Raw genomic sequence first — 23,412 nt, forward strand, 5'->3', positions numbered from 1 at the left:
GTGATCCACAACTAGTGAGCTACGACACACTAGCGAAAAAATGTTACATAATGTGTCCCTTCTCAGAAACGCAATAAGGCAAAATCAAAGAACAAGTTCTGTGCGCAACGACGGAATGTTTGGTCTCTATAGAATCATAATACGTAGCAACTATCACGAAGTTGCATTCAGAACGCTAGATTGGTTTTCCAGAGTGAGACAACACAAATGTTTTATCTAAATTTATTTTTTGTGTGCAGAATATATCAATAAGAACACTAGAAGAATGCACTTTTGAAAAAACGACTATTTTGAACAAGAATAGTTGCATTTAGAATACGAGAATAGTTTTCACGGCTGTGAATAGAAAAGAGTATTTTTTCTTAAATTTATCTTGATGGGAAATATGAAAACGGTTTATACGCTTATGCCTGTCTCACTGGGAGATAGAATTTTTGAGAAATTGCTGCATTTTGAGAAAAAAGTGGCAAGCCTAGGGATCGTTCCTCTTGTGAATGTATATTTATGAAATTAAATTAGAGTAAAAATCCAATGTTGTACGTTTTTGCTTTTGGTGTGCTGCAGAATTTTGAGAAGAACGTCGATGTCCCATGAATGATAAAAGGTTGCGGAGTACTGGCTTATTATGTACATAGATATTATACATAATACGCATGTACTCTTATCGACCAACCAATAGATATAGAAATTATATTAATTATAAAAATAAAAATGTTTCGTTTACTAAATATTGATAAAAATTATGATAATAATAATATATAAAATAGATTGAAAAGTTACCTTGAGAAATTAGTTGCAAACTGATTGTAAATGAACACCTTGTGGTGGAACGGTCTGGCTAGTCCCTTGTTGGCCAGTCGGATAAGATCCGTTTTATTGCTCGGAAAGCGAACTCTCTCGTCCAGTTCATAAGTCGGCACTACGTAGGCGCACAGTCCTCGGCACTTTGCGTGTCGAAGGAAAGCGTCCAGCGATTCCGTCAGCCCACCGCTGGGAATTATATCCACGTCGGTTAAGAATACGTACGAACTCTGGCAGTTTCTCCGCGCCAAATTCCTCAAATGGTTCTGAGGGTACGGGTGCTTCAGTCGCCATTTGGCAGTCTCCGGAAGACGATATTTCAACAGACGATTCAGTGTCGCTTCTGGTTTTGTGCAATCGAAAACTGTAGGGTCTGGTGTTGAAGTTGTGGCGAACGAGAATTGGGCAGGCTTTGCTGACGGAATCGTCAAATGAAAAGATACTCTGGACTTAACTACGGGATAACATCTTCTTAAATATCCTATATACGCTTTCAGTATCGCTAGTTCTTCTCCTGCTGCGTAAACAGCCGCTGAAATGGGGCCCGTCCATCGATGGGCTACTTGGGCCATGGAAGAGAGCCTCTCCAGCGAGCTTTGGGTGGCCAGGCATACTTTAAACTGGTCTGACAGCGTAGCGAATTGTTCCCCAACAACCGCAAAATCAAACATCTTGTAGCTACGCGTTGAGTCCCATCGTCCGAGATTCAGGTTGACGCCCCCGAAAACGTTGTCTTCCGTTTGGTTAAGAAGGCGTTGATCGTAGATGTCAATACACGGGACAGGGGGAGGTGCGGGTGTTAGGGGGAGAGCCTGGAGGGGTTGTTGTAGAGGCGGCTGCGGCGGGGCGGGTAGTTGGGGGGATGTCCCGTGGGAGCACTCCGTGTGAAGAAGGCGAACTGTCAGCAATATATTGGACACCGTTAACACTAAAACACTTGCTAGGCTTAAGTTCCATATACGACACCAGCTGACCTGAAAGAGAAAATAAATTATTGTTTAACAGTTGCTGTACTCTACCTGAGAACTTAATGCACTCCCCAAATTATGCTATTACAACTAGTAAATATAATCTCAACCTATTTCAACAAGACCTATGAAATTAAAATACCTTTTTCGATAAAAACATTTTTAAAATGAATAGAAAAAAAACTGCTCACAAATATAGATTGTAACTGATGTGAATAGTTAATAATGATTTATGGTACTATTAAAGCACAATCATAGCAATAAAATGTTTAAAATGAAGAAGTGATTTGAAGGTAAGGAAATAAAGTAACTTTGTTTGAACCACTATGCATTTATTTTTTTAATAAACGCCGACCGGTTTCGTAACAACCGTTCCTTACTCATAGCAAAATATATACTAATTTAAAATTACAAAACAATGGTTGAACATAATATATATTACTGGAAATGGGGTTGTCGGCATGACTAGGGATTATTGAAGATTGGGGGGTAGGGGGGGGGGATGCAATGCACGGTAAAAGGGAACATGTCGAAGATGGGACCATAAGAAAATATTTTTTGTTTATTGATACTGGACTAATTATTATCAAGGGATTTCTAAGGCTTCTAAGTTATCTAATCGTTTTCCTTTATTATTAATATGAAGAGTATTTATCCCTGTTGTTGTTGTTATGACTGTTGGCATTGAAATCTGAATAATTAATAATCTAAAAATTGATATCAATTTATAATCTGAAAAATTATTATTAATAATCAGAGTTACAGCTTCTTTCAAAAGTGTAAGAGTATGCAATATTAAAGAACCACTGTGGTCCAAGTACACATATTACAATATATGTACTAATAGTTATTTCGTAAACATGCATGTTTTTGACCGTTTGAATTAAGAATTAACAGTTAAACGTCAAGAATGACTTTCTATAGTAAACCAAACCTTTTGTACATGCCTGAATGCACCCATCTGTTCACACCGATAGTATCGAAAGTTTCAAAATAGTTTTTCGAAGTAGGTTGGGACATCTCCGACTTCTCTATAATTCCCTTCCATTTCATACATTCTCCTTACACTCCTTTGTTCGTTCATCATATACCTACGTCTCATTTTATCACACTTAAGTATTTGATTAACTTGATCGTGCCATGTACTACAAGTTATTAAATTATTACTAATACATAATATTATGTGTGTATTTGTAGAAGAAATTGTCACATGGAAAATAAATTAGATATCGGTTATTCTACTAGTAAGCTAGAGGCCGCGGGTTCAAATCCCAACGTGCGCAAATAAATGTTATTTAATTAATTTGTGTTATTTCACAAATTTATCATTTAAAATCATATAGTATATTTGCGGCACGTTCCATGGTGGAAGATATTCTCAGTATCGCACTAGTGAAAGACCACCCTTCCTTATTAAAACGTTGCTTGAAATGGCTTTGGCCATGTTTGGTGACCAGATCTAAATAGCCACCCCCAATCCCCACCTTTTCACTTTCCCATCTCATTCTCCTCAAGTCTACCTTCAGCCACACGACATACCCCAATTAGGGATGCCATAGTCTCACTGGCTCCAGACGGTTTGGAGGAGTTGGTACTCTTTTGTAGTTTCAAGTTTAAAAAAAATATTTGGCCATGGAAAAATATATTTAAGTCGAGTACGGTTTTCAGTTGAGAATTGTTATGTATTTTTTATTTTATGATTTGAATTATTGAATTTTTAATGAATAGGTTTTTAATTAGGGTATTGAAATTCTTCTAATGAGCGTAGTTCCAGTTGGGTAGTCCGGAGGTTTTTTCCGGAGGTCTGTACAACTCCTATTGGGAGAACGATAATTTTACGGGTCACCCACTAAGGATAACATATATTAAGTTGATTGAACCAAGGCATATAATATTAAATACAGGTTTTATATTGACTTCAATATATTATTCTTAAAAAAAATACGAGTATATAAAAAAAATTTAATTAATTTTTTTATAACTTGACATTTTTGGTCTTTCCATTTCAGATTTTTATCGATATTACTCCTAGATATTTGATTGTGTGCCATTTTAAAAAGGACTAATAATTCGTAAGAAGATTTTATTTTTGAGGACCCAATGGTGATATTACAATGCGAGTTGCCTGTATACTGTCAGATTTATTTATTGACAAATCACCGAAAACGGGACGGTCACGCCGCCTCTCTCGCTCTGCGCAATTTGGTTTATTCCCCTTTCCCTGATTGGCTAGTCAATTAATTCGACTGCCTACGATTACGTTGCAAACCGACCTTGCGGTGAATCCTAGTTGTAAGCGCCCTTGAGGTGATTTTTCACGAAAACGGCGCTATATAAATCAGCCAAATATTATTATTGTAATAATTATTATTAACTTAGTGAACTTCTGTTTTTGTTTATTGTTATTTTTTCTTTTCTGTCTATTCAAGACATGCTGGAACTCTCCTGATGCCAAAATGATTGTTACATGGTTTGTTTCTAGCTCGTCGAAATGATAATCAGATGCTGTGTTGTAACACAGTCCTTATACTTGTACTTTATTTTATTTTATTTGTACAGTAAAAAATTTTTCATCCAAACGTCAAGCGGCAAAAGAGTAAATAATTGTTATTTTTCATCCATCCATTACACCACTAAACAAGCAAGGGTATCTTTAAAATGATTTACCCTCGGAGGAAATATAGGTATACAGATTTTTCTGTACCTACACCTGTTGAATTGCGAGCTCGCGATTTTTAACTAAAAAATAAATAGGACAAGAAGAAATTTCATGGATACCTCTAAAAATTAATGTAAACCATAATATTACAAATAATTCATTGCTTATCTCGAAAAAATTCTCTTAGAATATAGAATTTATATTAGAGATGCAAAGACGTGAACGTACGGGCAATGGGTGGTGTATGCGTCTGAGAAAGGTGAGTGGGTGGATTGGTACCAACCTGCCTTACTTGGCTCATAAATAATGCAAAGGGTAGAAGGCATGTCGTATATCCCGTGACTTCTCCGGCTAAACAACGTTCTATTATTCAATCTACCTAAATGAAGAAAAAACAACCCGCTTCCCGGGAGTACGAATGTACCTACCTACAACGCGGGTCATGCATGCTATACGGTTTATTTTTTTATAAAATAAATATTAAATTTCGCCCTCAACCACATTATGTTAAGGTTATTTTATTTCATTATGTTATTTTCCACACATTATGAAAAATACATTTAATAATAAATATTTCACGTCCTATGATTACGGAAGCGGGCCAATTCAAATGCAATAGAGGTTGGTCGTCTGTCAAGGGTTATTGAATGTAAAGAACATAACCTATACAGGTTGTAGTCTTACCTGAGTCATCTGATAGAGAAAATGTATCCTTTCGACTCCTCAAAGAGGGAAAATATTAATGATCTCAATCACTACACACTCCGAATGCGTTTGCACATATCAAATTCAGTTCAACTGTAAACAAAACACTTTATATGCATAAAAATCACGACATTCACTCAGAAGAAAAATAAAATCTCTCGATGTGCCGGGAAAACCGCGTAAACTGTACGATTTTCTGTCATCCGCGGCTAAGCAAGTCCGTGAACGGGTTGACATCTGGCAAAACCGATCAGAACGCCAGGTTAAGTAGTGTTTTCGGTAAATCGAATTGTAAATATAAGAAAATCAACCCTAAAATTATACCGGAACACAAAAGTGACAGAACGAAAGGGCGCGCGTGCTCAGTAGAGATGTTGCGCGCGCCTTTCCACCCCCTTACTGGTGGTGCGATGTTATTTGACTTGAAAATTGATGAAAATTTTCGCGGGTGTAATTTGGTTCTCCCATTCTATCCCCCGGCCTTACGATTGATTTACACGTGTTTTGATTCAACTTGATAAAATCTCGATACAACCGTTTATGATAAATTGCATAGCGTACCTCCAGCAGGACCTTGAGTACTTCCGGAAAGACGCAACTTTCTTCGTGTGTAGCTACATTTTAGCAAAAGGTTCTAATTTGTACGAAAATAAAGAGCATTTATTTATCTTTCATAGAATAGGCAACAGTTGCCTAGCTCGTCGGACCTTCATTCGGCACAGCGATGGCGCTCTAGTTTATACGAGGTTTCGATAACACGTTTCGACACGGCACTAAAACTTAACACATCAAAATTACTCTTTGTTTACGTATGTAAACTACCAATGGCAAATCACTACATACATCAGTTCTCAGAACTTAATTATGTATTTAATAATATACTAACTAGCGAAAATCCCCGGCGTTGCCCGGGATTTACGCAGAGTCAGTGCCTTCCTCTTGTTTTTATGATCGAGTGTGCGAAATGTCATCAATCTCTGAATAAAGCCGTAGATTTGTTTAAAAATCGAATCCACGCCGCCCGGCCAATGTGTGCCAAACGGTCACCTGCTCACCACAGAGAGTCTTATTTATAAAAATAGATAGAAAGATAATAAATCACGCCGAAGAAATATGTACGATAACACATTTGTAATGATGTCGTTAAATTAGGTAATCTACTCCTGCCTATATAGGTACCTTCTTTTACACTGATACGCTAACCGCATTATGATACTGATTTGATACGGACCTACCATTTAAAAAAAAAAGTTTTCATTCTTTGCAGAAAGCACTCTTCCCATTTCATAGCATATAACATTTGTCGACTGAGCATGGCGAAATCCTGTTTTAACTTGTCCGTTTGGCGTTTTGTCTTTCTGTAAATTTGTTAGTACATTCCATTTCCTTTTTACCTACCTACCTACCTGGGGAAAGTTTGTAAAAAGAACCGTCATTTAGGTTTTTTTTTTGGACAATGTTTATAATAAACTTTCAGAAAGAAGAATAAGCAAAGATTTAATATTGTTACAAAAATGGTTACAAAGAATACTACATTTTAAAATTGACTGTCCCGAATTACTTCAATGTATCAATATCCATGTTCCCAAAAAATCATGCGGACATTTCTTACCTTTTTACTTCAATAACACCAGGACACTAGCTTACCAAAATTCTCCGATTCCGAGACTTCACAATCTCGGAAACAAATATTCTGATCTGGGTGATATATTTCATTTGAAAACTAATAAGTTTAAATGTTGTATATTCTATCACTTTTATTCTTCTAGACACAAATAGACCTAAGTACCCATATAACTTCTCCGCTTCTACTATTTTGTTTTGTTGAATCTTTTAAATTCAATTATATGCGTGAGGATTCATTTTTGCCATTATGTTTACATTCTTCTTTATTGTATTAATTTTTAAGTGTTTACTCTGATACAAAATGCTTGTATTTTTTTAAAAGAAAAGCCCACTAGGGCGTGTAATAAATAAATAAATAAATAAATAATTCTTTATTTTAGCAAAGTTAATGATTGTTATTGGTTATTGATTATTTTATAACTTTAGATAAAGTACAGGGTTTGTAATTAAGTTGGTTGGTATTTAAGTACCTACTCACAACTTTTGGTTTTGATTTATAATAGAAAATTAGATATAAGCTTTGGACGCGAGGTCTGCAACTGTTCACAGAATTACTAGTTTACTACTTCGTAAAAATATGATCAACCAACGAACCAACCTTTCTTTGCACAAACCACTCCTTCCATCTCATATTATGAACAAATTGTATTATGAGCACTAACTTTTGTTTACTTCGTAAGAATATTATCAATCAACCTTACTTCACAGTGGATATTATAATAATATAATGATAACACGATAACATTGTAATCATGTTCAATACCACGGGCGTCGACAGGAAGCCAGTGGGGGCGCTGCTTTCCACAGGGCCCCAACGCCGGAGGGGGCGCAATTTCACAATTCAACACAGAAAATGTTGCTTGTGAAATGATGTAGGTCTTAGCTAGCAGTGCTTTGAGCTCGCGATGCCTGGATGGGAATCTGACGCATTTGTCCACTCAACTATTAGCCGGTTAAACTGATATATTAATAAGGTTTCAATTTTAAGCGTATGTTTTTAAAAGTAATAATAAGTATTACGCTCCCTACACCCACACTAAATAGGCCCGGTATATCGGTTGATTTAAAGCTCGGCTTAGTTGGATTATTTAAAATATATCCGTGCATACAAAATGCCTCGTCCCCCATACACACAAGCCTAGGATTATTATGGTGGTACATCTTATGTATAAAATTTGGTGAATTTATGTAACATTATTTTTTGTGAATAAATATAAAAATAGGTCGGAAGCCTAGATATCAGTATTACACTATTGTCTTCGTTTTTAATAGAGGAATTTCGCTTAATTCTTCATTTAAATAGTATTTGTTTTGCTGGAGTCAATAAACTATTCATTAAATTATGACGAACAAACCGCTGAAAACCCTTTTCTGACGTTGAAAATTCCCTCTTATAATAATACCTTACCAGACTATTTGTCTATTTTAGATTGATTATTTAATTATGTATTTATTGACTAACGGACCAAGTCCAATTACAACAAATTTATATTACACGAAGTTAATACAAGGAGAAATGTTAGAATACAGGATAATTTTTAAAATTCAGCCATGACAGAAATAGGGCACAAAAACAATAAAAAAGTGTCAATTCCAAACAGTTATTATTATTATTCATTATCAATTAATCAACATCCCTCATCGCTCGATGATTATAATAGTCCTGATAAAATCAGGCAATTTGCATGTATTTCGATGAGGAGGAAGTGCGTAATTAATCACGTAAACGTCATATTGGACGTTGGTTAATAGGTCGATTTAGCCCGCTTAAATTTGAGTTAGGAATGTGGATCACAAGGATACGGACCGACTGATATACCGATATACCAAGGGCATTTACCTTAATTGGGGATACCATAGAAACTTTTCGTTTGCCGCGCTTTTCCGTGCCTTATATTATTTTTCTGGGAGAATTATAACGAATCATACCCTACCTTCGATCTCGTCACTTACTCTTTTTTTTTATTTTTTATGTGACACCTCACAAGAGTGTCCCTGCCTGTGCAGTGTACAGACAGGGGAACTATGTCACCACCCGGTTGGGCGGCGTTGTGAGGCGGAATAAGGTAGGGGCTGTAGGAAGGGATTTGTTAATGCGGGCCTTGAAGAGGCTCGGATTATAGGAGGGAGGAAAAACAGATGCCGGTAGCTCGTTCCACATACGAGCCGACTTACACAAAAACGAGTCGTAAAAACGGCCCGTTCTCATGAAGCCAACGTCAACCGTGAACGGGTGTTCAGTTCGTGTCCGTCGAGTTTCGCGCACGTGCACCGGTGCATCAGGAATCAATGCTGCTAGCTCCTTGGAGCAGGCTCCATTGAAATACCTGTAGAACAGACACAGCATGCCTACATTGCGTCTATGCATTAGAGAAGGTAATCGGTCTGTTAACAACGGATTGTCAATCAGACGGATCGCTCTCCTTTGCACAGATTCAAGCAGGTTTATCAAGTATTTTGGGGCACCAGCCCAAAGATGGCTCCCAAATTCAATAGTTGGGCGGACTTGAGCAGCTGGCCACTGTTGAAGAATCTCCTAGCCCTCTACAAGACGCCCAACTTTTTGGAGGCCTGATTTACTCGGGCTTCTATGGATCCCCGATACTTGAGCTGGTCTGATATAGTAACTCCAAGCATTTCAATGGAGTCTTTATTGGGGAGAGTGCTCCCATCAAATTGCACCAGACAGTCATTGATCTCCCTCTTTGCCGAAATCAGACACGCTTGGGTTTTTGAGACGTTGAAACTGACCAAGTTGGCCTTACCCCAGGCACGAACCATCTCGAGGTAGTGGTCAATTTTTTGCTTCAAAACTTCCCGAGCTGTTCGGACATCATAAGTGGAAGGGGGCCTGTCAAAAAGATAACCCTCGTGAACGGAACTGTCATCAGCGTAGCAGTGAATTGGTGCACATTCAACGAGGTCGTTGATGTGCAATAAAAACAGCGTCGGAGACAGCACAGATCCTTGTGGCACCCCCGCATTGATTTGGTGCGGTGAGGAAGAAGAGCCGTCAACCACGGTTTGAATTGTTCTTCCCCTCAGAAAGTCTGCAATCCAACTATGCAGGGTTGGGTGGATCCCATACGATGGTAACTTCCTGATAAGCGCCCGGTGGCAGACTCTGTCAAAGGATTTGGAGATATCCAACCCAACGGTTTGAGTTTCACCAAAACGTTCCATGTACCGCCCCCAAAATATGCGTCACATATCCGAGTAGATCGCCACACGATCGGTTTCGACGAAATCCATATTGCCGATCGCTTAGGATATTGTTATTCTCGAGATATGTGAGCAATTTGTTGCTAACCACCCTTTCTAATACCTTCAAGAGTATGGAAGTGATGGCTATGGGGCGGTAGTTAGAAGGGTCGGAGTGGTCCCCCTTTTTTGGAATTGGGTGGACGATTGCCTTTTTCCAAAGATCTGGCACCTTTCCACCTTTGAGAGAGAGCCTAAATAATTTCGCGAGCACTGGAGTCATTTCTGCAGAACACCTCTTGAGGACCAAGGCAGGTATTCCGTCCGGCCCACTGGCTTTGTCGACTTTCAGCTCGTTCAAGACTCGGAGAACCTCTCTGTTCCGGATCTTCGGTTCCTCCATTTGAAAACCGCAGTGCGGAATGGAAGGGGGAGTCTCTCCGTTATCTTGAAGAGTTGAGTTTTCCGCGAAAATTTTGCCTAATAATTCAGCTTTCTCGCGGGCCGAGTTAGCCAGCCGACCATCAGGCTTGGTCAGAGGTGGGAAAGTGGTTCTGCAGAAATTTCTTCCGATCGAGCTAGCGAGTGACCAGAAAGCACGGCTACCAGTGAGGCAGTCAGCCAGCTTTTTTGCAATTCTCTGGTCGTGATCGCTCTTAGCTCTATTTAGAACTCTCTTACAATCCCTTGCCCGTTTTCGGTATTCCGAAAGGTTATTCATGGAGCTAATCTTCCGGAGTGCATTAAAAGCCGTATTTTTGAGTCTGACAGCTTCAGCACAGCGATGGTCAAACCACGGTTTTGTGCCCGCTCCAGAGGATTTGACGGAGAAGGGAATGTAGCAATCCATTGCTGATGTGATTACTTCTCCTACCTCGCGTGCACAAATTGATGGGTCCTCGGAGCTAAAGCATACAGTACTCCAAGGAAAGGCGCCGAAGAAAGACCGCATGCCCTCCCAATTTGCTGCCCTGTAGTGCCATACCTTCCTCTTTACATGTTTGTCGGGTTAACGGTTCATGGAGGATGGGACAGAGGTGGTAATCAGGCAGTGGTCAGAGGATCCTAAGGGCGCTGTCACCTCCACTCTGTACCCGAGTGGCTCACTAGTGAGAAACAAATCGAGTAGGTTGGCTCGATGTGATGGGATGTCTGGTATTCTAGTCGGAGATTCTACGAGTTGGCTTAGTCCATGGATAAGAGCAAAGGATTCCGCTGATCTACCGGCAGAGTTTGTTGGGCCCGAGAACTTCAGCCATTGTTCATTATGAACATTGAAGTCCCACAGGATTACAAACTCGGCCGATGGGTAACGGGCAGAGATGTGCAAAATGGGTACCCAAAACCATTTGAAATGCAAAATGGAAGTGAGTCAAAACTTTTCCATTTCAAAATGCAAAATGCAAAATGGTTTTTAGAAAAGCATTTCAAATGCAAAATGCAAAATACCTATTTTCAAAATGCATTGAAAATGCAAAATGGTTTCTCAGGTCAAACAAATAAATAATTATAGAATTTTTAAACAATTTTGTCATTTTACAATTGACATCAATGTAGAACAAACATATTACATGATGGTAAATCCAAAAACACCACGACTACAGATTATGAAACCACAAAAAATTTGCGCGGGACTAATGTTGCCAACGTAAAAACATAGAAACTGCTATCTAACATTTAATATTACAGCGTGATGGCCCCATGTTCAGTATTTGAATCAGTATTTTTGTAATGGTATCACTCAATTGCCAGGGCTCCTAGCAGGGAGCAACTTAACAAATGTAAATTATCTCTCATAGCGAGGTTGAGGACCGACTGATATTTGGGGCTTATGAAAAAAAGGTGAGTGGAGAAAGTAGGAAGAATGTTGCAAAAAAGCATTTAAAATGGAAAATGCATTGAGAAAAGCATTTAAAATGCAAAATGCAAAATGGTTTTTAGAAAAGCATTTAAAATGCAAAATGGAAAATACCCATTTTGCATTTTGCATTTCCATTTGAAATGGATTTATTTGAAATAAAGCACATCTCTGGTAACGGGGCAAGAAAATATCTACAGTGTCACTCAAGTATTTAAACAACTCAACAGTGTCTGATTCGGCAAGGTTTGGTGAGCGATATAGGCACGCATAAATTCTCATCATACCGGTGAGATCCACACGTACCCATAACACTTCGTGTTTTGCGCTCTCGATATTTGCGAGACGAGCGCAGCTGATGTCAGCACGGCTGTAAAGGCAGACACCTCCTTTTGGCCTAAAAAGGCTTTCCAGATGATATCCTGGGCAGTTCAGATAGGAGGTATCTGGGGGCTCGGCAATCAGTGTTTCCGTAAGGAAGAGGAGATGGGGATTTTGTGAGAGAAGGTGGTGGTGGATGGGAGTTAGGTTGGTGTGCAGACCGCGAATGTTAGCGAAATTCACCTTCATCCTCGGTCCACACTGAGGACTCCTACTGTTCGCTGTCGCTGAGTTTATATTAATTGGTTGTGAATTCATAGTTTTTAAGTTTGTTTTATTTGTTTGTGGGATTTAGGATGGGTTGGGAAGGATTAGGTTAAAAAGGTTGGGTGGGGAGTTGGAGAGTGGAGCAACTGGATACATCAAATGTAAGGTATGTTCTTCTGACTGCGGTTCCAGGCAATGGGCAGGAGAGTCCGGCTGTGGAGGTCGCCCAGTGCGCCCCAAACGCTGGATGCTGGGTCCTCACCGGTCACGAACCGGCACAACATCCGCGGCAGGATTTTTTCGCTGGCTGATGGGGCAGCCCACCCTTGGTCGTGAGCCCAAGGGTCGGGCCCCTGTACTATCCAGCGGCCCGGACAGCGATAACCGGTTTACTGGATCTCCCTCAACCGGCCTCTCCCAGCCCGGCCCGCCCCGCAGTAAGTAGGCCGACCCATGCATCAGTGTGATCCAGAACGCACAACCCTCCATGAGCCCGGGCACCCCTGCTAAGTCACCAAACGTAGCGAACCACTTCAGGTGACCTGTGGCAGAGGTGTTGGTAACCCAGAGTATAGTTCCCGGGGCGGCGGTACCCATTGACCACCTCCCAAGTTAAAAACTCTAGTCGGAGATGCCATTGTTCCTTATGCTCCGAGGTTATTGAGTAATTGGGACTAATGTGAGGTATTCGCAATTCTTTTTTCAATCAATTTATGCATTTAACTTTTATAAAAGTGGAAAAGAATATATTCAATGAATATTATTCATATGTAAATTGTGTAATACATAATTCAAGATGATAATACTGATATTTAGCAAATGTTTAACTTTTAATGCTCGTAAATCTCCCAATCACAATTAGATGGCATGTTGTTGTTGTTTTCCTGTAGGTTTACGGCTTTCAAACAGGGCCCCCCAAACTCAGTATGCCATCAGCAAGGCAGAGTACACGTCAGGGTGTATGTACATATTATTTGTAGTTTATTCTAACTACTTCCTTGTTCCTAAAATGCTAAGTGTATGACAAGACCGATGGAATAAGTCAACGAAGGGTAGATTGAATTTCTCTTTCATCCCTCCATTTAAAAGCAGAATAGAAGGGGCGCACACAAAACTGGATCATTTGACGCAATGACGCAATTGGTGTCCAGTCATAGGGAGCTCAGGGAGCGGCTACATAGTCTTACCATGTCTCCTCATCCGAACTGTTCATGTGGCGACACTAACCAGACAGCCGAGCACATTCTGTGGCACTGCGAGTTGATGAAGGATGCCAGAGTGTAAATGTTGGATGGCTTTAGATGGATTACAAGACCGGCGTGGAATACCGATCTCGTGTCGAACAGAGAGAATTTCGTAAAGTCTTGGGTAGAGAGATAGCCTGTGATTAGAATTGATCATCATTGTTTAGGTTCCGAACGTATTGCTCTTCTCCCTCCACGATTACTCCTCTATCACAATTTTAATATTGCTTATGCCCGATTGCTTTGTGTTTTTGATATACCTACTCTTTTACTTTTCTTGTCGTATGGCATGATTGCAATGCAAGTATTATTTTGTTTTGTTTTAATATGTTTATTAATAAATTTGTTGTGTATATTGGAGTATTACACCATTTTCTATGCCTGTATATTCTTCTGTTTACCTTTGAAGTTGAGCCCTATTTATTGGGAACACGTTACTAATTATGATAATTTTTATTTCTTTTATTTTATCTCTATTACTACGTTAATATTTTTTCCCTTCTTTTTCTTTATAATGATCGGTCAATTTGTTGTTGATCACGACTTATTTCCTACGTTTGTTATTTGCATTTTTATTATGTTACTAACACCTTAATTTATGATTAGGCTTCCCTATTAAACTCCACCGTTTTGTATTGTTCATTTTCCTATCACGGGTGCGGATAGACCCTGTTCCTGCATTCAGTCAGGTGAGTAATTCGGTGCGGCCGTCCCATAAAGCACTGGTGCTCCCCCGGCATCATGGGCGGGTCTGGGAAATGTTTGCGCGAGCCCGGTCCCCTTCCGTCCTGCCTCCGATGACCTGAGGCTCACTTCATTCCCTAGGGTCTTTGGGAGTATCCCCCTCCCCCCATTAACATTTCTTCGAGGGTAGGTACTCTCGGGAAACCGGCTAAGGGACGCGGGTGCTTGGGCTCGTTGTGGCCAGACCGCTCGCCACGCTCATTCTCGTCGGGACTGCCCCGTGATAGTGGGGTAAACTGCCCTCGATACGCGGCTTGTATACTTTCCTGTTTTAATCATACTTACACCTGTAAATATTGTTTTCTTTCTTTATTATTTCACTTTAGATGCTAAACAAAACAGGCGAACTCTGATGTGTCTTTATTTTGAGTTACTATGAATGTACTATAATACTTATTCATACATTATTTTGTAATAACAATCATGAATTTAGGGACATTGGAGTGTCTAGATTCGTTTTTAAAAATAAATGTAGCTTCCTTTTACAAAAAAAATAAAGTCCTGACGTTTGCGGCTAAAGAGGTTAAATAATTAGTTTCCTCACATAGCCGTTGGGAAAGGGTGGGTTCTTCCAATGTAAGCTCTATACAAATAGTTGAACTGCTCCAGCTTGAAAACTGGAAACGCCTCCGGTAGTGATGGTTCAAGGTTCACAGAAAACATATTTTTTACGAACCTTAGTGGTGGTCATTTCGCGTTGTTGTTCATTTTGTTTTTTTTTTTAATTTTTTTTAATTTAAATGATTTGTGCATTTTTGGTAAAATTATAAACACGTCGGCTATTTTTTTCAGTTTTCCGGAATTATTTATTTCGATTACTCCCATCGTTTTTATGGCAACACTTTGAACTGTCATCACCGGCGGCGGCATGATTTTAATGTAAGATTCTATGGAATAATATGTGAGGTTAGGTTTTTATAAACAACGCCACATTACCAGAGAGTCGAGTTTTTCAATTACAATCCTGCATGTTTTGTTAAATTACATTTGTGATGAGTTTTATAAAACTATTCGCGCCCCCTGAATGGGATGCAGATGTGCCTGATGGTTCCAATCTAGAAAACCTGGTAAGAAAAATATCTTGAGATCATGCAATCATACCCAGCTCTTACACGAATACCGCGTTTTTATATGATACTAGCTTTTCCCTGCGGCTTCGCTCGCGTGGTATTAGGGAGAAATTGCTGTGTAAATAATGTTCCCACGGGTATTCAATGTTTTCCGGGATGAAAAGTAGCCTATGTCATTCCCCAGTAACCCAACTACCGATATGCAAAAAATCACATCGATCGGTCGCCCCGTTGCGACGTGAAAGAAAGACAAACAAATGCACTTTCACATTTATATTATTAGTTAGGATTATAGTATATTCGTTTGCCGATAGTTTTGTGGATTGATAGATTTGCAGAAGGTTCATATTAGTCTCCAGTTATATTGCTGAGTGTATGTCATTTGTTTACTAGCAGTATCTGGTAGGTCATTTTAATTTGGAAATCTTTTATTCTAAGCTATTTACATTTTTTTAAAGTACATACCACCACATCTTGAATAATTCACGCTGTTTTACATTTGTAAAAATATATTATTATAACAGAGAGGTTAAAACAGAGCCATAAGACAAGCCAAGGACAGAACCATAAATTACCTAACTTCTATTACTTTATATTCACCCAAGAAACGTATAAGTACAAAATGAAATTCTCTACAAAAAAAATTTAAGAGATTTAATCTTTATTTTCTCAAATGATGCCAAATGTATGTCTAGGTACTAATATTTTATTTGGTAAATATACAATAAAATAGGGACACGCAGGGTCACTTAAAAAAACTCTGTAGTAGTTAATAATAATAAGTATTTCATTTTCTGGAAAAGTAAAATAATGCATTTTAACCAGTGGACTGCCGATGGGTCTCCGGAGAACATGTGAGCATTCTAATATGATCCTTAGAATAATGTATGAAAAAGAAAATCAGCACCGTTTGGGCTAATAAAACTAGGTTCCACTAATATTTTTCTGTTTTATGCTCTGACCTTCAACAGGTTTATAGTTATTTTGTTCAAATTAAAAAAAAAATTCTTCTTAAAATATAATAATAATATTCTTATTAAGTGGGCCCCTATTTTCTGAATATTTACTTTTTATTTAACTAATGTCAATTTGATTATTTTCAGACAAAGAAAGCAAAAATAAGGAAGAGCAAGAAATGGCTTTCCGGAGAAGGTGACTTGGATGAAGCGCCTAAAGAAGTCAGTAATAAGCCAAAATCCAAAAACCAAAAATCTAAAGCAAACCAGAATGTCCACATGAATAATGGGATTGATAGTAGTTTACCTCAAAGTAAAGAGAACTCTTCAAATAATTCCAATAACGCAAGCAAACAAGCTTTTGATGCCAAAAAGAGGGAAAAAGCGGACAAAAAGGCAAAGAAATTACTTGAAATAAAAGAAAGTGGTGTGGAGACTCCAGTTAAAAGTGAGAAATCTAAAAACAAGAAAAGAAAGAAAAGTGCAAATGATGAAGATGGCAGTATTAAGAAAATGAAACTTAGTGATGTCTCAAAAAAAATTGGTGTTCTTAATAAAAAAATTAAAAACAAACTTGACGACGGGGTCCCAACTCAGGAGATAGAATTTGAAGTAAAGGAAATAAAACAAAAAGAACCTAAAATTAAACAACCTTCGCATAAAAATGCGAATAAAAAGTTAAAACTGAAAGGAAGTAAACCTGTAAATTGTAATCATTTGCCAAAACCTACTTTAGAAACAAAGAAACCTCAAGAATCAAACACAACCCAAGATAAACCTGCAAACGCCCTCAGTAAAACTGAAAAGAATAGAAAAAGAAGGCGCAAGAAGAATGCCAACTCTACTATTAGTTCACTAAACGATTCTTCTATCAGTATTAGTGCAAATAATATTATAGTAGAAAGCAAAAAAAGCAAGAAAAAAGAAAGGAAAATTAAATCTGAAAATAATATCCAGAAAATTACTTCAGAAACTAAAGTTCAGAAAGCTGTTCCTGAAAATAGTGTCATAAAAAAAATTGTATGCAATACACAAAATGATAATGTTCAGATTGTGAATTCTAAGGTTTATGAAAAAGAAACTGTCAATATTAAAGCTAATTCAATCAAGTCTGCTTTCCAAAAGCTCACTACTTTGACTAATAAGAGTAAGCAGGAGGTAAAAGACCTAAATGATAAAACGAAAATCACAAAATTGAATGACAAATCCAAAATTATTTCTAAAAAAATTAAGAAAAAAAAGACTCCGCTATTCAAATCTCATCTCATGAAACTGAATAATGTTTTGATTGAGCAAATTGAAAATCAAGAAAATGGAGGTGTAGCAGCTGAATTTCCTGAAGGCACCCAAGATGCTCCCGAAACTAAAGTTAACAATAAAGCCAGCCGTAAAGCTGAAAGAGGACAGAAAACTCTTAGACAACGCATGATGGAAAAGTTAAAGGGTATTTTAATATCTGTTATATATAAAATTATTGTAATCATTTCCTTCTCGAAGTAAACACATAATTAATTTAATTAATATCATTCCTCAAAATATTAATATGGAAATATATGAAACTGCTTACTGCGGTTTAAAGCCAATGAATACACCTAGATTTTACCGTTCATCCCATATTTTTAGGTTCTAAATTTGGCACATGGCATGCAATCGCTCAAAAAGTTTTTCCAAACATGCCAAAAATTGCTCCAATGGATAAAACATGGTTTATTATCGACTTATTGTATTGAAAATCATTTTACTTGCTAATTTGCAAAAAAAATTCTTTTTGGGTGTTTATTGTAGGAGCCAGATTTCGCTATCTCAATGAGCAGATGTATGTAAAAGAGAGTAAAGATGCAAAGCAGATATTTAACGAGGATCCTACGGCCTTTGGGGCATATCACAATGGATACAGGCAACAAGTTAGCAAGTGGCCCCTGAACCCTCTGGACGTGATCATTAAAGATATCTCCCAATTGTAAGTTTAACCTTTTCACCGGTTTTATGAAGAATATAGGATACCGGCTCTCTTTGTGACATTCAGGCCATTTGTACACGGAATTACTTACAAGCGACTCGAGCATACGCGCCGCTTGTGAGTATGCACCATACTATTTTGCTGGTGTATGTACACAATGCGACGCGTCGACTACGGGTATGATGTCAGTTGCTCGCTACTGACTGTGCTGGTAGCGCGCTATGTAAGTTGCATTAGCATGTACTACTCATTTGACATCCGAACATGATTTGAATGTTAAATTTGTTCTGGAGGTGAGAAAATATCCATGTTTATATAACTATAATTTACCAGAATACTTTAGAAAGGATTTAGCGCTGAAGGTGTGGATTGAGGTGGGAAAGAAAAGCCAATTTGACATCATTCTCATGTAGTTCCCTGGCAGCGACGAACGCCCTTCAATTAACATTTTTTTTGTTGTATGGGTGAATGAAAAATCTTCTTTTAGACCGTTTTTATGCTTTTAAATATAAAGAAGAACAATATTAATGTCTTCGTCGCTAGAGACACTTGATATCATATTAATTCTACGGCTGTAATTGAAAAATGACAAAATTCAGTATAATTCTGGTATGTACGGAAACCAGCTTTAAAGAGTACCATATCGGTAGGCTATTTGTTTAAAAAGTACCTTGATGAGTTTCATTCAAATTCTGACACAAAAAACCCCTTTTTTTTTACTATGTTTCATTTGTATATCTATTTTTAGTTATATATATATATAATATACATAGTAGTTTGGGAAAGATTATTTTTATAATAATTACCATTAACTCAAAGTAAAAAACTGGTTAAGTAAGTCAACTAAGTAACTGTCAAAGTGAAAAATTAAATTCTTTAATGGCCTATATTCTATAATTCAAAACACAAATAAATAAAGCAACACATATCCGTACCAGATATTTGTTATACCTTTTGATTATAAAAATTATTATTCATTATGGTCAAGTATTTTGGCACCAAATCCAAATTTTAGTTAAGTAGGTATGAAGGCTGCGCAGGCGTTCCTCTTAAATATCTCATGGAGATAACTATTTAAATCGGGGGGGTTTAAGTAAACAAGCACAAAATAGGTTGGGTTATTTTTATCTATTATTATCACCCACGACACAAATAGTTATTTCTTGTATTAATTAAGTTAAAACCAAGTGCAATTTATAATTGTTTTTGCTTATTAAGCGTGCAGCGAAATTCGACAAGTTTATCATTTCGTATTTCTAGCAAGACGTTTCCTCAGAATAGCTAACTTTATATAAAAAATGTAATTTTGACATGCACAGATAAAATGTTTACTAGACATGAGAGAGGCTACATTCATGAAATAAAAAGTAGCAACTACAGTGTTATTAGTGCAAGCGATTCTGATTTTGCCCAATATACAGTTTTAAAAGCATAAAGTTTAAAATCGCATTGCAAAAATTTCCAGTATTTGGATAGTATTAGAGCACTCACCAGTGACCGAGCACGGTCATAAAAAATGTCGCTCACTGGTGAGCAATACTTAATGTATAATATTTGTGAATTCCAGGCCTAAAGAGTACGTAATAGCAGACTTGGGATGCGGTGATGGGCGCCTCTCCAAGTCTGTCCCACAGAAAGTGCATTCCTTTGACTTGGTATCCCTTGACCCGTCCATCCAAGCCTGTGACATGTCCCACACACCGCTGTTGGCTTCACAGTGCAACGTCGTGGTGTTCTGCTTGTCTTTGATGGGAACTAACCTTATGGACTATATCATGGAAGCTAATAGGATCTTGAAAAACGGGTAATTATTATTTATGCAGTGTACTCCCAACTTAACAAAAAATAACAGAAGAAGTGTCTTGTGGGCATGTTTCATGATCCAAATATAAGTCCAATTAGGGCCTATATTTCCATGCAAACTGTGTTTCACCATGATTTACGAAATTCAAATGGGATGGCGATATTTAATTTCAGACAAATGTAAGAGAGACTGCGTGCCAAATGATTTAAAACAAAAAGGTACTAAGTCAGTGGCACATTTGTTTCTATTTAAATTTGTATAGAAGGCACTTCTAATTTTATTATTTATTCTATGACGCCTACGTAATGTACCTATGTCAAATAATATTGTAGCTAGACCACAAGCAAAAAAAGGTGCACATATGCATGTCTCTTGCCATGCGTACAAAGGTGTGATTTATTAGTAGTTCATTAGTTTTTGTTTGTGGTTTGCCTCCCGCACTGCTCTCATTTCGGATGATTCTTGGGAACATAGGATACTCAGTATGCTTTCTGTGCAGTTTTCTCCAGCAATCAACACCTTTAAAACTTACACTTTCATGTTTTATTTCAGGGGCACATTGAAGATTGCAGAAGTGGAAAGTCGTTTTGAAAATGTGGAAACATTTTTGAAAGATGTTCAGAAATTCGGCTTTAGTCTCATCAAATCCGATTTGAACCAAAACTTATTCTATTTTATGGATTTCAAAAAAGAGGGGGAAATCAAAAAGAGAAATAAATTACCCACTTTAACTTTAAATCCTTGTTTATATAAGAAGAGATAGTAAATTATCAAATACATACATAATGTGAAATGTTATAATATTGTCACATGATTATTAAATTGACTAAAAATAATAATTTCTTTATTTCATTATTATTACAAGTAAGATAGCAGCCAATAAAAACATGCAGTGAGAAAATAAAGATAATGTTGGTAGTTCTTATTCGAAATATGATACAGTTAAATATGGCTGAGGGAAATAGGGTCCCATTAGCTCAGTTGGTAGAGCAGTGCCCCGGCAAGGCGAACGTCCTAGATTCTTTCTGATTTTTTAAAAATTGCTAATATTATCTTCAATAACCAAATAAAATACTTGTATCCACTGCCCTTGGTAATTCAGGGAGTAAAAATAAAATGTATTTCAGATTTAAGGTTTTTTTAAACAAAATTCAAAACACTTATTATTAAGTATAATCTTCACTTATCAATATAATAAACATTTTCAAAATACATACAAAGAAGCTTATTTGCGTAGATCCTACCATAACAAGTGGATTATGCATATAAAAAATTATCTAAGTAAATGTCATGATCTATTTATCATTACTCATAGGCAGGGTTCGAAAATATCACGATATATATTTATATAAACAAACAATACCCATATTCTGATATTTATTTTAGTAAAAATATAAAAAGTACAGTTAGTCGAGGATGCAAAGTATCTCTCTGTAATTAGTATTGTTGCTAATTGTTCACAAAGTGAAAAAAATTGTTTTTCTCTAATCTTCACAAGTTACCAATTGTCAGAGATTGCCACTGTACCCAGGGGGAAGTATCTTGAAAATCAGTTTCCAACATACATACAACAACCCTACTTGATGGTTTCCGAAAATTCCCCATGAATTTTCACAGAGAAATTCAAGACTACCCCGTAAAACAGATGTTTACTAAATTAATAAATATCGTTAATACACATATTAATTTGTGATATATGTCAGTGATATTAGATTATAAATATATATTTCGAACCCTGCTCATACATAGGTGATAAGTATGTAGTTTAGCATAATAATGTAACGTAACAAAAAAATTATTAACTGGTTGATTCAAGTTATCAAAACTGTAAGGAAAGAAAAAATACATTCTCACTTACAGAAATACAAGTTACATGATAAATTTACATTACAAAAAGGTGCTTTCTCTACATTTGTTAGTTTTGGATAAGTGTTATAAAATAAACCTGCTGTACCTTTGTTAAAATTTAATAATACAATACTAATGGAGGCACTTTGTAAAATATAGAGCTTTTCAGTCCACGCTAATGGTAATGGTTCTCCAATGGTAATGGTAGTATGTAATGCTAATGGTGTGTCGTTTTATGGATTATTAACCATCTTCTAGGACCCCCATATCATCCATTACATCTTGAACTTCTTCCCGTAGGTTCTCCACCTTCTCCAGTAAACTTAACTAGAATTTGAAAAACATGTCATCTGTCTACGTATTTACATTCTTAGTGAACACACTTGACCAAGCAAAGTGATTACTACCGATTGTGATTTACGGTACAAGAACTCTTAACCCTTTAAATGCCGGAAGGTATTTTGCTTGGATGTACCGACAGGCCGCAAATTTTTTACACCGATACCTTGAAGCTTCATTTAGATCACTCTAAAGTCGATATAATCTGTGAACTGTTATATTATAATTATTTCTTTATCATCTTAATAGATGTCACCGTGGGTTCCATATTTTAGATTTTTCAAATTATTTGAGTTTGATAAGCAAAATCGTCATATAGAACAGCGTGTTAACGCGCTCATTTTGTATGGCCGGCCTTGTGAGCACGGCTACCTAGAGCGCGTAAATGCGCTTTAGGCACACAACCGGTTAAATACAGAATAAAAAAATTTTACAATACAATTATACAGTGTAAACATATTAATTTGATTTAAATTAACTCAAATTTACAATCAGAGTATAGAAATAAAATATGAACTAATAAATATGAGAAATGTTTTTTATAAGTTCTTTCGGTGCTATTACATATAAATATGTGCTACTTCTACATAATGGTTAACTATGGCTGTGTATGTGTGGTATAGGGGAGTTATAAACAAATTGGTATTGACATTATTGTTGCAGTGAAAGATATTTTACCTAGGTACTTCATAAATTATAATATGTACATATGTAATACCATAATGTATATATTATTTAATAGTAAAATCAATGTTTGGTTTCCACTTACTTTAGCTGCTGCAATAAGTTGATTAGCAGACCTGAGTGTCACATGCTCAATATTCTCCATGAGGTCACTTGGAGTTGCTTTAGCTATGTCCTTTATTGTTTTAAAACCAGCTTTATAAAGCTGTAGGGCACGGTTCTGAAATAAAAATATTTATTTTTATAAATATACGTGGGAGCAATTTGAGCAGTCCGCTTCAGGCGCCGAATTGCCAAGGCGCTGGTAATACCTGGCATCTAACACCGCCCTTGAGATTATTTTTCATAAAAATGGCG

The 23,412-nt window shown here is 37.1% G+C and overlaps 2 protein-coding genes across 2 annotated transcripts in view; one reads left to right on the forward strand and one right to left on the reverse strand.

Moving 5' to 3' along the window:
• LOC149423575 (helicase POLQ-like) overlaps window positions 1-23,412 on the reverse strand; it is a 256,916-nt gene that overhangs the window by 219,391 nt on the left and 14,113 nt on the right. The window contains exons 13-14 of the mRNA XM_089631648.1: window positions 23,141-23,275; window positions 781-1,775 (exon numbers count right to left, since the gene is read on the reverse strand). Of these exons, the coding sequence (XP_089487774.1) occupies window positions 781-1,775; window positions 23,141-23,275 (1,130 nt within the window). The remainder of the gene's footprint in view (window positions 1-780; window positions 1,776-23,140; window positions 23,276-23,412) is intronic.
• On the forward strand, window positions 15,249-23,039 carry LOC149423577 (uncharacterized). The gene is made up of 5 exons (XM_089631649.1): window positions 15,249-15,461; window positions 16,568-17,864; window positions 18,206-18,380; window positions 19,948-20,184; window positions 20,737-23,039. Exons 1-5 carry the CDS (start codon window positions 15,387-15,389, stop codon window positions 20,945-20,947), a joined length of 1,995 nt encoding a protein of 664 aa, XP_089487775.1. The 5' UTR covers window positions 15,249-15,386; the 3' UTR covers window positions 20,948-23,039.

The sequence above is a fragment of the Hesperophylax consimilis genome, chromosome 5, assembly GCF_061612785.1.
Source record: "Hesperophylax consimilis isolate HC1 chromosome 5, BYU_Hcon_1.0, whole genome shotgun sequence".
Lineage (NCBI taxonomy): Eukaryota > Metazoa > Arthropoda > Insecta > Trichoptera > Limnephilidae > Hesperophylax > Hesperophylax consimilis.